Raw genomic sequence first — 15,204 nt, forward strand, 5'->3', positions numbered from 1 at the left:
AAGTGAACATACTACCATATCTTCTATGTTTTTCATTGTTCAAGACACTCACCCCCCTTTTCAAATGATAAATAGATAAAGAGTTAAAGTCTTACATAAAATTCTTCAGATGCTTCTGGAGGTTCTGGAAGTAGAGAAGCCTTTGCCGGCAATTTGAGTTCATAGGTCATTATACTCCACCTGAAGGGAGAAAAATCTTTGGTCTAAAATTCCTTTAAAATTTAATAAACTGACTTTGTTCTTACCTCACATACACACATATGCACATATATTCATGAACTATGGCTTACTGTGTCTAAAATAACCAAATATGGGTAGAGATGGACTTTTGGTAATCTCATAAAATGCTGAATTCATAATTTATGATTTCCATATCTTACCAATTCTCTGATTGGTGACTTCTGAACATTTGAAGGCTATGGCCCACAGTAAGAAATGTAGATATGTAGATGTGTCTCCTCTTCAGTAGGTGCAAAGCATTCTGACTTTTCTATTCCTTTCTGTCTCCCTTTTAAATAATGCTCACTGCAATTTCTAACTAGATTATGTAAGTTGCTAATGGGTCACAGCCCCAAATTCTAAAACATGTCCTAGATTAAACAAATGCATAGTACCTACGAAAAATAAATCATTCTGCACGTAACAATCTGTCTTGCCAAGTCAGCTTATACAGACATGAAATGAAAATTATGAAAATTAGATAAATAGTCCTTCTTACATTAAGAAAATAAGCATGGGATTGAGAGGAAAAAATTAATAGAAATAATACTTAATTGAGGCAAATTTATTTCAATTAGCTGTAAATATTAATTTCAAACCAAACATTGAATCATTTGGTGTTAGAGAAAAGCAATCAACTCCAGATAAATCCAGTCTTCTATCTAAAATAATTTCAAAATTTGGGAAGAACAATTGGGTAGGGACATTATTGTTGTCAGTAACAGGATGTGAAATAAAGATCTTTCAAAGACACAAAGCATAATAAGAGCAGTACTGTAACACATGGATTTTAAGAAAAGCATATCACAGTGAATGCCAGTGATAGAACCTAGAGGAAAATCCCAAGATTAGCACCAGCATGTAAATAGAGCCTAGCGTATCATTCAGACCAATAAGTCTTTGCATAAAAATTCAAATTCTGAGAGAATTCCCCAAAAGACATAGGTTATATGTTAGGATGTGTAAACGAAATAGATGTGTATAGCTACTATTCAACTCTTGACATGAATATACTGTAAATATACATTTGAGCACAAAAAGTCATCCATTCCTTCATTCATCCACGCAACAGGTATGTACTGAATGTCTCAAAGTGACAGTATTCCAGGGTCTGGAAATACAAAATTGAATAAGACTTCTCTAATAAAGCTTGTATTCTAGTGCAGAAACAGATGTAATACAAGCAACAAATAAAATAATTAAACTTTGTAAACTTTCAAATAGGGAAAATCACAACTGGAAACATGAAAGTCCAGTTCCGTATATCTGGCAATACTTCTCTGGTCAAAGGATGGTTAAAGAATTGGGAAAGAAATCCACCCAAATGTCCTTGCACCTTCCATGCTATACCTCCTCCCTTTATAGACAGTGATTGGAGCTGATGAAACAGGAGAAAGTGGCAGCACAAGTCAGGAAGGGATGCTTATTGGTACCAGCTAAGCAGAGTTGAAGGCAGAAGTTACGGACCCATTTGGTGAGTATGTGCATTAAACAGAGAGTGCAGTGTTGAAAGCCCCTGGGAAGTAGAGTCTGGACTTCATTGCAGACAGCCAGTTCAACCACTTATTAGCTATGTGACACTGCTAATATAAAAACCTCCTGAGCCTTTTTACCTGTAAGATGGAGATGATAATGATATTAGCCATTTCTAAATGTACAGTGAGGATTAAACGAGATGATACTCTATCAAGTAAAGTAACTAGAAGTGCCAGGCAGACAAAAAATACTATTCATTGTTACTCCACTGTCTCCACAAGACTCAATTTTCATCTTTGTAAAACAGTCATAATAATGCTCTTCTTAGCCAGTGTTGTTTTGAGGGTCAAATAAATTAATATATATGAAAAAGCATATATGATGTGTAATATTATTAAACATCAATTTTTCACCTGTTCTTTACACATGGTATTCTTAAATTAGTAAGGAAAGCACTGGAACAAAATATTCTTATGTTTCTAAACAACAGTCCTAGCTTTTTTAATCCCCTTTGATTTGTTTTTTCTTGTGTTTGTTTTTTGTTTTTTTTTTTGCAGGTTTGTATTAAGGAATTTTACCAAGGGGGTGTTGTTTCTCTGCTAACCACCTAGAGAAATTTTTATAACTTACAAGGGAAAAGCACACACCCAGAGCAGAGGAAATGCCTCACAGCATTTCCTAGGTTGTGGGGAGAGCGGTATTTAAATTTACAACAAAGAGCCACTTAAAATACCTTGTGGGGTTTGGTTAGCACTGAACTGGGCAGTCGTCTGGGAAATCACCTCCAGGCTCTTTTAAAGACTGGAGGCTGTGTCCATTTTATGCTCCCAAACTACTGGGGGATCCCTCTCATGACTGGTTTGGGATAAACACAGACAAATGCTTGCCAGCCCAGCTTTCTTTTTAAATATTCTGTCAGCAAAAGAATCAGCCATGGGCTTCCCTGGTGGCGCAGTGGTTGAGAGTCCGCCTGCCGATGCAGGGGACACGGGTTCGTGCCCCGGTCCGGGAAGATTCCACATGCCGCGGAGCGGCTGGGCCCGTGAGCCATGGCCGCTGAGCCTGCGCGTCCGGAGCCTGTGCTCCGCAACGGGAGAGGCCACGACGGTGAGAGGCCCTCATACCGCAAAAAAAAAAAAAAAAAAAAAAAAAAAAAAAAAAAAAAAGAATCAGCCATTACAAAATTACCTTATGTCAGGCAAGGTTACAATTAATTAGGTTATAGCTTATTTTAGAGTAATTACATTTTAGATTGGTGGCTCCCTGATGAGATTTGGTTATTTTCGGGAAGAGTACCACAGATGGCTAATCCTATCAAAGTTGTTTTGATTCATGCTAGCTCAAATTTATAATGAGATTTCGACATTTGTGTCCCACTTATGATGGAGGTTACTGCTTACTGAGCCCTGGTTGCTCCCTATACCCCAATTCTAAGCACCTCCTGCATAATACTCAGGGCACACACACTGTGATTTCTTTTTTACGTGTGGGGCATTTAGAGAGAAGGCAGTTAAGAGATGCAGTCGAGGATACCATAAAAACAGTGAGAGTTCCTTCATGTGAATCTGTCTTCCTAACACTTCCCTGTCCCTGGGAAAAGATTGCTTTTTAGTATTTTGTTGGTTCAATTCCTTCTCAATGTGTATAATTAAGAAGAGATATTCTAAAAAATCTAAGGTTTATATGTCTTTCTTAGTTTTAATGAAACCAGAAGATGAAGGGACCATACCTATTATACTCATCAAAAGCCCCCCCCATTAACTATTTAAGCTTTCTGAGCCAAATAGCCACTAAAAGTAATTAGTATCAACATAGCCTCTACATTATCTTTAAAATAATGGATTCATTAAACTAGTTTCCTCATTTTTTTTTTTTTTTACAATTCATTCATTCACTCAAAAAACATATTTATTGAGTGTCTATTCTGTGCCAGGCTCTGTTCTAGACCTCAGGGGTGGACCCCCGTCAGGGGTTACCGTCAGTACAATTTTAATTATCAAAAAAAGTTATCAGTATGCCGCTTTCGATCTAGTTTTAGAAGAGAATTTGTTATTACCTGTCCAACATTTTGGTGCTGGCTCGTTCCAGCTTCTCAAGTATCTGAGGAAGTTGGGTGTCGTCATCGTATGAGCCTCCCCAGCCAAGAACCCGGGCAAGGTCATTTCCTGTACCCAGAGGCAGTACTCCCAGCTGACACTGAAAGACAGCCCCACAGGAGACCTCAGACAAGCTGACACATAGGGACTCTGACATTTCTGTACATCACTGGTCAGCAGGTTAGGATAACTAGCAGTGAAAGGAAAGACCACTTGCCTGTTTATTCAAGTTGAGCTTATCAATTTCTGACAAAACCCAACCTACACTTCCATCTCCTCCACAAACAAGAATCCGGAAATTGTCAAACTTCTGGAATAATCTTAAACTGAAAGAAAAAAGTATTTTATTTTAGTATAAATAAATAAAAATCACGTTCCCCAATTCTTTGTCATTCTGTTAGTTATTGGTATTCATGTTCAGATTAAATATAAGAACTCTTACATATGAATTATACTATAAAAATCAATTTGAGTGCAATGTGTAACTCAAGAAAATGTCTTAATCATAAAGCGGAAAGGAGATTATAAGTAGAAATGGAGATAAAATTAGGAAAAAAGGGGAGTGAGAAATGAGAAAACAAAAAAGAAGCAGAACCCAGGAAAGAGAATGAAAGTAAGTGATAGGAGATGGTATGAGTACTGACTTTTCTCTTTACTTCACAAGGATACATTATTTCCATGAGTAGCATGTTACAAACCAGGGAGGAGAATCTAGGGCACTGATGCTCCTGAGTGGCACAGGGGCAGTTCCTAAAGAGACCCACCAAACCTTGCCCAGTGTACCCCCGCCATACTCCAGTAGCTGTTTTGCTTCCTCTTTTCCTATTCTCAGGTCAATCTTTCTACTTCTGTCTTCCTTCATCTCAAATTTTGACACATTTCACCCTGTGAATGTACCTTTGTACACCTCAAGTATCGTGGAAAATTGAAAAAATATGGAGACAATCTCAAGAAGTTTCACAAAGGGAGTTGCTTAGAATTTTAGAGGGTGGATAGAAAAAATAAATGTCAAAACTATAAGATATTGGAACCATCAAGGATTATAAAACAGATATGCTAGAAAGGGAGACAAAGCTAACCAGCAATGGGAGAGACAAAGGTGAGGAGAGAGGCTAGATGAGGAAGTGCCAGGACACATGCAGGAGAAAGGAAGGGAGGTACAAGCACATAAGGAAAGAGTTGGGTTCAAATGAAGAAGACCAGCACTCATGGGACCAGAAGGGCTTAAGACAGCAAGAAAAAGGCAATGGAAACAAGAAGGAAGACCCTGAAAGGACACAGTGAAAAGAGAGACTGAGGAGAGAAACAGAGAAGATAGGAGAGTGCTAAATCACAAAACACAAAGGCCTTCTCAGGAACTGGTATCTAAAATCTTCATTTCTACTTCTGTGTTTATGATTTAAGGTGACAGTGGAGCCCAAGAGAAAAGCCGAGTTGGCATAAGTAAATTATAAGGTCAGATGACGCAATATCACCTCTTCAACAAAAATCATATATATACACTAAAAATGTATTCAAAGTGCCTCAAGGCATATTTTCCCTCTTGAAAATATATTTAAGCTTTTCCCCCCAGATTTTAGGTTATATGACATTCCAGAAAGTTTGAAATGAACAATTAACAAAAGTACTTTTTTGTCATGTATGGGAACTGAGTCTGAAATCCTTGAGGGCCTGTCCTTGAGGCCCACAACAGTATCTGTGCTTTGGTTAAATAATTGATTATCTGTATTATATACAACTCAATACTACCCTCCCATGCAAATCATTTTCTCAAGTTATTTTTTGTATTTCTATATTTACACAAGTTGATCTACTTTGTAGAGCTAAGCAAACAGAATTGTTTGATGTAGGATATATTCTAAAACATTTTCTAAACAAATTTTAGAACTTTCAGCACCCAAGGAAGATAAATAAATATCAAAAAGTTTATGTTAAAATTTATGATCAGAACTTTAAAAAAAGGGAGATGTCAGAAGATCAACACAGAGATGTCTAGATGAATCTGCAATTTTCATCATCTGAAAAACCAAGTATATTTCGTGCTCAGTGCTACATATCATTCAAATGAGATTTATCAATAATCAATTACCCTAAATGAGGACCGCCATTCATCAAATCAAACACCTGAGCTGGATTTAGTAACTGTTTAAATCGGCGAAGAAACTTTACTCCCTGATTATCTCCACTCTTAGAATTGACAAAAACCAATAGAGGACTAACACAGAATGAAAATGTTGCTCTACAGAAACCTGTTAAAAAAAAGAAACAAAACACAGCACAAGATCAATACGTACAGCTTTCTCTTTTTAAACTCTTAAAAAAACTTCAGAGGAAAAAAGATAAATTCATAAATAAAGAACCTTGTTTATTACTTTAACAATGTTATCATTTAGCGCCCCCAAAAGGAGATAGGTTTATTATTTACACACTAAGACTACAGAACTTATCTTTTAAAATGTGCACTATAATGAAAAATCATACCAAAGATGGTAAAAGTATTAATGATAGATAAATTGAGATCTACCACCTGCCTTAACAACACTTAATTATTAAGAGAAACCAATCATAGTCTATAAATTCACAATTGTTAAAGGATTCATGTTCATTTTCAGCATTATATTTAACTCCTCCTTGATAAGGCCTTAGAAAATATTTTTAAATTTTATAATAAATAACAGAACTTTGATATATCAGAGTTTGGTGGGGGGGGGCTGCTAATAACACAGGTTAACAAATCATATCTTCTGCAGCTTATAATATCTATGATATCTACTGGCATCATTTATATAAAAAGTTTGAAAAGCATAAGGCACTTTATCGAAGCAAAACATTGATAAGAGTTTATGGTAAAAGCCTTTTGTAATACGGTTTGCTTACAAGGAAGTTATTAGTATGCTATTCCAAAACCAGTGCTGTAAACAGGTTCTTCAGTACGTACAATTAAGTTGTAAAATTCCAGAAAAAGTGAATGAATTTATAGGAGTATAAATTCCTACAATGAAATGGTAAGAAAACACATTTCAATAAGAGCTATGCTAATGGGCAGCTTCAATTACGGAGGGGGAAAAATTGCTTATAAAAAATTAATCTTTTCAGATTGCATTTTGTTACAGAATAACAATCTTATTTTATTTGCTGAAATGTAAGTCTTATACACTGTAATTTCACCAGTGTTAACAGTTATGTTTTTACACCTTAATTTTAAAACGTTCTTTTATAAATTAAATGTACTGTTCTGCAATTGAAATGGAATTATTGTATAAAAACCAACCAGAATAGCCAATTACAGTTCTATTTATTCTAGGAAAATAGATGTACATACCAACATCTGATATACCAGGAATATACATACTTACACTACTGCTACGTACCATCAGAATCGGTGCTGTTCAGTGCAATTGGAGGTATGACAGATACTCTACATTGGCCAAGTGGACATATAGGATGATATAAATCTTTGCAGGCAGTGTGTACCTAATAACAATGAAATAAACCTTCAGGAATCATAAAAACACATCAATGTTTTATTATGCTATAAATTATATCTAAGGAACTGGTAAATGAAGACCAAGTACATCCCAAAATGTTCAGTAATTCATAAATTACTTTAATGGCACAATATGTATTCTTCTAAGGAATGGCCTAATCATTTTAGAGATGGGAATTTGATTTGGTCTGTACAGCCTGTTTTCATGATTGTCTCAGGCAAGTAGTATGTAGTCAATAAATGCCTGGTGAAGGGAAGGAGAGCAGAAGAGAAGAGGAAGAAGTGCAGAGGAAGACAGGAAAGGAGGGAGGGAGGAGGGAAGGAAGAAGGGAGGCGAACCAGTGAGTGTCAGTATCATTGTCCATAGGAAAGGATGATGACATCTACCTTATAAAATTCTTACAGAATTTAACGAAGATAAATACAATCTGTAATGTGTCTGCTCTTTCTGCAGTGATCTATAACTTTCTATTCATACAACTTTTATAATACTGTCATGTTATTATAGTTATAAGTACATCCGTGCCTATGTTCTCAGCTAGACTTCTGGCTCTGTAAGGAAAAGGAAAGGGTCCTATTATTGCCCCCTCATCTTGGAAAATGATACACATCACAGGCACTCAGCAAGTGTGTTAACTCTGCAGAAAAAAGAGTTTCAAGGTCACTCAAGCAGGGCAAACATATCAAGTAGGACCCAGGCAATTTAGAATAATTTATGTACTCGACTAGAGAGCCTTTAAATGTTTTATTAGTAAGAGCAGGCACTTCATAAAGCACTTATTTAATAAGGCTTTATTTCATTAGTCCTTTTAGAAAACTGGCATATCAATTAAACATGTATTTATCAAAACTTTTGAGAAAATAATTGAAATTTAATAGCGATTCTTGTTCTGCTGATGACCTAATTTTGGACCGTTTCCTGTTATGACTTATAATCATTAACAATCCAAATGGATTTTAGAAAAATGAGCAGGCACAGTTTTAAAAGGAATTTAAAACGTCTGAGAATCATAGGGCATTTTGCTCTATGATTATAACAATGTTGAATGAGAAAAGCAGAGATAAAATTGTATCTTCACTATTTTTACAGAAAAGGTAAAACTATGCCCAGAGATTGGACAACAGCTGGAAAAACTAAGAGTTATTAGGATTGTGGAACTATGGTTTTGTTTTGTTTTGAACCAGGTGACTATGTTTAGACACTAGATGTTTTGCTGTTAGAAACTCATATTTTAAAGGTATCATAATATCATAATGGATAAATGATAGTGTATAGGAAGTACAAGATGAAGAGGCATGCAACAAAAGTGATGGTGGCCCAGAAACCTGCATGTCTAACTGACACATGGAATGATTTCATGCAAAGGTGATATTTAAGCTTGCTAGGAAAAAAGAGGAAAGACATTCCAGAATCATCCCTTCTACAGTCTGTAATAATACTTCTGTCCCATTTGCGAAATTTTTTAAATGTGGCAGAGAGTAGAACAAGCAAGTAAAAACCCTAATTTAACTCCTACTGCTTTTCTAACTCCTACTGTTAACTTAATAAAGTTTAAAAACTGCTGACTAATTTATCCCTCCCCCGCTTTCCCTTTTGGTTACCATAAGTTTGTTTGCTATGTCTGTGGGATAAATTAGGAGTGTGGGATTAACATATACACACTATGATATATCAAATAGATAACCAACAAGGACCTACTATATAGCACAGGGAACTATACTCAATATTTTGTAATAACCTATAAAGGAAAAGAATCTGAAAAAGAATACATAAACATATATATGTAGGTATAACTGAGTCACTGTGCTGTACACCTGAAACTCACACAACATTGTAAATCAACTACAATAGAAAAAGACAACTACTGACTAAACACAAGTAGAGACCTATATATTGCAGGTAAAGACAACTTACATAAAACCTTTCTAAAATAATTCATCACACAGATGACCTGCTTTCTTTTCAAAAAGTTATAAAAGAATAGCTGAAGTTCCAGAAGTAGAGAAATAGACTTCAGTAAACGCAGACTAACAAAAATAGTGGTAGATGCATACGTCAGTGGTTGTCCCCCCAAAAAAGAAATGTTAGGTGGGATGGAATCTTGATTTAAAATCCTCTTTACGTGAGCACTCCTTTAAAATAAGGAACAGCAGAAGGGGGTTTTCAGGGTTAGGGTTGCACCAAAACTCCAAAGAGAGATATCTAATATAGTCTGCATATTATATTAAATGGGATAAAAGAAATAAAAAGTAACATCTATGTCAATAAAAGAGGCAATCGATGAAGAATAACAAAAGCATGGGGATGAAGAGAATCATGTTCGATTCAAAAATGAAAAAGAGGGGACTTCCCTGGCGGTCCAGTGGTTAAGACTCCTCGCTTCCACTGCAGGGGGCCTGGGTTCCATCCCTGGTGGAGAACTAAGATCCCGCGTGCCGGGCAGCGTGGCCAAAAAAAATTAAAAACAAAAACCAAAAAGAAACACACGATTGTCTATCAGGCCTGACTAAAAAATTATAGGACTTATTTTCCTCTGTGGCCTATGGACTCAATCTCATTGATTATGAAATCAACATATCACATGCACATCTCTTGCATTTGCTCATCTTCACCGTGCTTATTAAAAGCAACGGTTTTCTGTCTTTTTGTTGCGGGGAGAGGGGCTGACTTCCAAGACTCAAAACATGACCAAACAAATCTGCCCCAAAGCAAGGCAATCAGCATCGTAATCAGACAGCATCACCTGGAGCTCAGGTGAGTACTCACTGCCTCCTCGTCCTGCTGTCTTTTAGCCCCACATCACCCTCTGAGGGGCGTGAGGTCACCCTCTGAGTTCCTGCACCGACTGCCCTCCTGCAGGGTGGAGGCCCAGTCCTCACACAGTCTGGCAGAGATGGGACCATTGCTTGCTGTTGGCTCCACGTTACCCTGTGTCTGCTTCTCACCACTTTCTTGCACATGCAAAGAAGTTTTAAAATATTTACTTATTTATATAACATAAATGTATATAATCTAGATTATATCAGTGCACAGCCTACTGAACTCAGCTTCTTTCTCTCGGAGAACACACACGGGATTGTAGCAAACTTACACTTTGTCTGTTAATCAAAATTTGGTGGCTTTCTGTGGGGAACAGGTAGCAAAACAGGCTGAAAATAGCAAACCACTTAAGTGTGGCTAAAGCTTGATGAAAAACAGTAAAACTGTGGGAAAGAGGTCCTCACATAAAGGGACAAGAGTAGGTGTCACAAAAAGGGCATTTGCAAAAGTAACCAGAGTGGAAGGAACACATCTTGAAAAACGATGAACCTTACAACAGGTGCGTGTGCTACCAGGCTCTGCTCTGCCCTAAATTCTCAGCTTTGTCTCTAAATCACACAGATGAAAAAGGTACAGAAAGAAACATTTTAAATGGAAAACAGTTATAAAACTCTCACCATCGTTTTACACCAAAGGCATCTCCAGTCTTGAAGACGGAGAACGCTGCCACACGTTTTTTCACAGACAGCACACTTGGCGCTCACGGGCAAGTTACCCTCGAGCCACTGGTGGGGCATAGCCAGCTGTACAGCAGGAAGAAAGGGCAGTCAAATTAAAGACCGTGGAGGACATCATCCTTAGCCAAGGGAAGAGATACAATGATTTCTTACTCTGTGGAATCAGCACCATGTATCATTCGTGGCATACGTTCATTTCCCCCACATTTATTGAGCATCTATTATGCCCTGAGCACTGTAGGGATATAAAGATAAGTAAGACTAAACCCCTGCCCTGCAGGATTTGCAGTCTCGCTGAGGAGAAAGGCACATAGAGAGATTATCATAAAGTGACCACGAAGTGTTATCAGCGATTCACATGCAAGGCAGTCAAGGTTTTGAAGGTGGGGGGCGCCACTGAGAGGAGGCCCCAAAGTCTCAGGAGTGAACATCTGAGTAAACAGCTGAGCTGAGCCTTAAAGAATAACTCAGTTGGCCACATAAGGGTCTACAGCACCAGCCCAGCACAACAACCACTCCTAAGCCCTTACACAACATTCCCCTTGAAATTTAAGAGCTGAAGGAAGCTACAAAGAACTGGATTGAAAATAAAAAGTCACAATCAACCAAAACCTTCCATCTAATCATAATAATAAACACTCCCCCTGAACTCTCTGTCGTAATTGAACTAACAGACGCTCCCACTTAATTTCCACAGGAGAGGAGAATAAAAGAGCTGGGCCTCCCTGGTGGCGCAGTGGTTGAGAGTCCGCCTGCCGATGCAGGGGATACGGGTTCGTGCCCCGGTCTGGGAGGATCCCATATGCCGCGGAGCGGCTGGGCCCGTGAGCCATGGCCGCTGGGCCTGCGCATCCGGAGCCTGTGCTCCGCAACGGGAGAGGCCACAACAGTGAGAGGCCCGCATACCACAAAAAAAAAAAAAAAAAAAAAAAAAAAAGAGCGGAGGTGCCGGGGAGAGATGGGAGACAGTACGAGCTTACCCCATCCTCGTTCTCTATGATGTCCTTCCCGATGGAGGCCAGGGTCGTCCACTTGCAGTTATTTGTTGCTCTCACTGCACACCTTTTATGAGCCTTGAACTTACATACTAAAAAAAAAAAAAAAAAAAGTGAACCATTGCTAAATGAATATGCACTTTTGGACCAACAATGAAAGGAAATCACAGCATGAAATTTTAAAGTGGTCAGGGGGCAGAAGAAAAACAGTATTTTAAAAAGCTTCTATTACTCTTCAATGATATTCTAAAAAGCAAATATGGCTACTTGTTTATGAAGCACTTTGATCAAGCTATAGATTGCTACTTAAAGAGATTCCACTTACTCTAAAAGAAGAAAAGAAAGGAAATAAATACAAAAAAAATTATTGAGGAGAAGGGAGACAACACACACACAAAAGAAGAAAATAAAATTCAGTAATACAGGAGGGCTGGTAACAGCCAATTTCTAAGTCTGGGTGCTGATTACATGAATGCGTTTAATTTGTGAAAATTCAACAAGCTGTGTACACTTCTGATATTTGCTTTTTTCTGTACATATAATATACCTAAATCGGAAGTTGGAAACTACCAGAGAGATAAAGACCAAGATAATTCAGGGGAATTTTAAAGTGCAAGTATGTCAAGAAAATATCCAGGCATCATGGGAAATAGGTTGATGAGGGTCACAAAGATGGCACTGTCTTTTCAAAGTATCCTGTTGGGATGACTACATGACAATGTAGAAGAAAGGAATGATGAAGTGATGTTCCTACTACAGGCATCGCTAATTCTCCCAGGCCATATTATCAAAAAGGTGCCTGCAAAGGAGAAATAAGAGGAAACAACCAAGACAGAAGCCGCACATACATGAAAAAACAAATAAACCAAAGATTATTTGAAAAATTAACCCTTGCTTATGAAAATCAGAACTTGACTCCTACTAAGATTATCCATCCCTCTAGGGACACACATTATCCAAGCGTTAATGGATACTGATGTTATAAGAGTTTCTGACTTTTCAGGTGGCTCCTTATCACATGGTTTTGGAATTTCTACCAGTAAATCGTTAACAAATTTGAAATGACAGGTTACGCACCATTCTCTTTAAATTGTCCTAATTTGATGTAACATGAAAACGAAGGGGTCAAGTAAAATAACTAAGATGCCTATAGCCAAATGTTCAGAATGCTTCAAGTATCATGAATAGCCGATATATAAATGGCCACTTAAATTGAGCTGGTTTTTCCTTTAAAAATATTAGTCTATAGACACTGGCAGTGTTTCATTTACCTGCTCTTTTGTGTACATTGACAAGTTCTTTCCTAGAAATCATACTATTTTTGTTATAAATGACTTTGTGACTAAGCACAGACTTCGTATAGAAAACAAGTTTTCAACTGAATTTTACTGCTGATAAACAACAGTATAAAGAAACAGCACCATAGGAAATTAGCTTAGTTTGAAAAAAAAATTTAGCATGACCTGTTCCTTTTTGCTCCAAGTGACTTTTAAATTATTTAATATTTTAAACTATTTAAATGTTGTCATCTGTTACTGTATTTCTCAAAAGTATGGTTCTAGTTTTAGTTCTAGTTTTAAAAAGCAGGCTGCTTTTTAAGTACAAATAAGTACTTGATATTAACAGTCAATATTTTTTCTAAGAGGCAAAGAAGGAAGTTAAGAGGGCAACAGAGTATAATTTCATGGCTTTTTGAAGATTTTGCCATTAAAAATCAAACAGCTCGGGCCTCCCTGGTGGCGCAGTGGTTGAGAGTCCGCCTGCGGATGCAGGGGATACGGGTTCGTGCCCCGGTCTGGGAGGATCCCATATGCGGCGGAGCGGCTGGGCCCGTGGGCCATGGCCGCTGGGCCTGCGCGTCCGGAGCCTGTGCTCCGCAACGGGAGAGGCCACAACAGTGAGAGGCCCGCATACCGCAAAAAGAAAAAAAAAAAAAAAAAAAAAAAATCAAACAGCTCATTAAAAATAAAAATCACTTTTGTAACAATAAATTTCTTCATGCAATGAGCCTTGAGAATTACAAAGTTGCTTAATACAACATATATAACGTATAATGATAAAAATAAAACAAACTGGGCTGTAACTATGGACACTAAGGAATGGACATGATTACTAGGCACCTTAATTTGTGCCTAGTAATTAGCTGACAATTAATTTTCTCCAAACAAGTTATTCTGAAATAAGGCACTTTTTCCTGACCTGTAAAGTCATTATTTTAAAACCATAAAACATAAAAAATACAGTGACATGTAAAAAATTATGATTCTTTATTGCAATATTAAATCTTTACCACTTTGCAAATGTTCATGGGTACTTAAGATAAAAATAAGTACCCATGTGGAGATATTTATGCGTTGATTAAAAAAAAATCACCACTTAACTTTTTATTCTTAGAGTGCTGTATAAATAACTGTGAAGCACAATTATGCTCTGAAATTATAATTAACATTCTCAATTGACTTAGGGGATTATTTACGAAATGTATTTTCTGTCTTCTATTTTTCATTCATATATTTTGTATATGCAAGGCTTTAAAATCATAATTTTAGTTATTATTCAACACAAGACAAATCAGTACAGACTCTTTTTACTGTGAAAACAAGGGCAGAAAGATTAAGTAAATTTAGTGATGGCGTTACACACTGGAAGCGAGATTCCATTCTAATACAGTGTTATTCATTGTCATTGTTGAATGAATTTTTCCTGTATTTGCATCTCTGTTATAACTTTTAAAGCGTCTTGTATTTTAAGCCCTTAGTTTTATCAAGCAGCAGTTTATTCAGATTTCAAGGGGGTTTCTAAAGTTTAACTTTGCTTACAGTAAAAATATCCTAAGTAACCACAGTCTCATAAAATAAAAAGGCAACTTTTTTGTATATTCATAAAACCCTTGGGATTTTTAAAACCTTCTGTTGCAGTTTTAAAAATACTCCATGGGCAAGATGCTGCAGATTTAAAATTTTTATCAGCAGAGAAAATGAATACTAACATATATTCCTCTAAAAAGATAATTAAAAAATACTATAATTGAGACTTTAAAAAAAGTCAGAACTTAATTAGTAATAGAATAATGTTAACACATTTATTTAAAGACTTTGAAGTTTTTTATTCTCACCAGTTATTATAATTTTCATTTTTCTTTTAAAATGCTTAGAAAACTATTCAGTCATCCCACTATTAACTTCAATTCCTAAACAGTTAACTATATTTAATAACACATAACTCTCAAATCAGAAGGATACCACAGATCAGATCTAAGGCTATTTTAGATCTGATTTTTTTTTTTTAGCATTTTGAGGATAATAGACTATAAGATAATAATACAAAGACCTTCAAAATAATCCCATATAATATTACAGCCCTAGTAGAGTTACAGGAACACTTTTAGATCACTAAAGTCATAAAGACCAATTATATCTTTGTTTGCAATCAT

The 15,204-nt window shown here is 36.7% G+C and overlaps 1 protein-coding gene across 6 annotated transcripts in view; it reads right to left on the minus strand.

Moving 5' to 3' along the window:
- DGKH (diacylglycerol kinase eta) overlaps positions 1–15,204 on the minus strand; it is a 184,094-nt gene that overhangs the window by 61,573 nt on the left and 107,317 nt on the right. For all 6 annotated transcript variants that reach the window (XM_081215128.1, XM_081215129.1, XM_081215126.1 and 3 more), the window contains 7 exons: positions 11,757–11,863; positions 10,717–10,842; positions 7,163–7,265; positions 5,881–6,040; positions 4,009–4,117; positions 3,752–3,891; positions 96–180 (listed from right to left, as the gene is read on the minus strand). In XM_081215128.1, the coding sequence (XP_081071254.1) occupies positions 96–180; positions 3,752–3,891; positions 4,009–4,117; positions 5,881–6,040; positions 7,163–7,265; positions 10,717–10,842; positions 11,757–11,863 (830 nt within the window). The remainder of the gene's footprint in view (positions 1–95; positions 181–3,751; positions 3,892–4,008; positions 4,118–5,880; positions 6,041–7,162; positions 7,266–10,716; positions 10,843–11,756; positions 11,864–15,204) is intronic.

The sequence above is a fragment of the Mesoplodon bidens genome (genome assembly GCF_964165515.1).
Source record: "Mesoplodon bidens genome assembly, chromosome: 17".
In the NCBI taxonomy this organism is placed as follows: Eukaryota; Metazoa; Chordata; class Mammalia; order Artiodactyla; family Ziphiidae; genus Mesoplodon; species Mesoplodon bidens.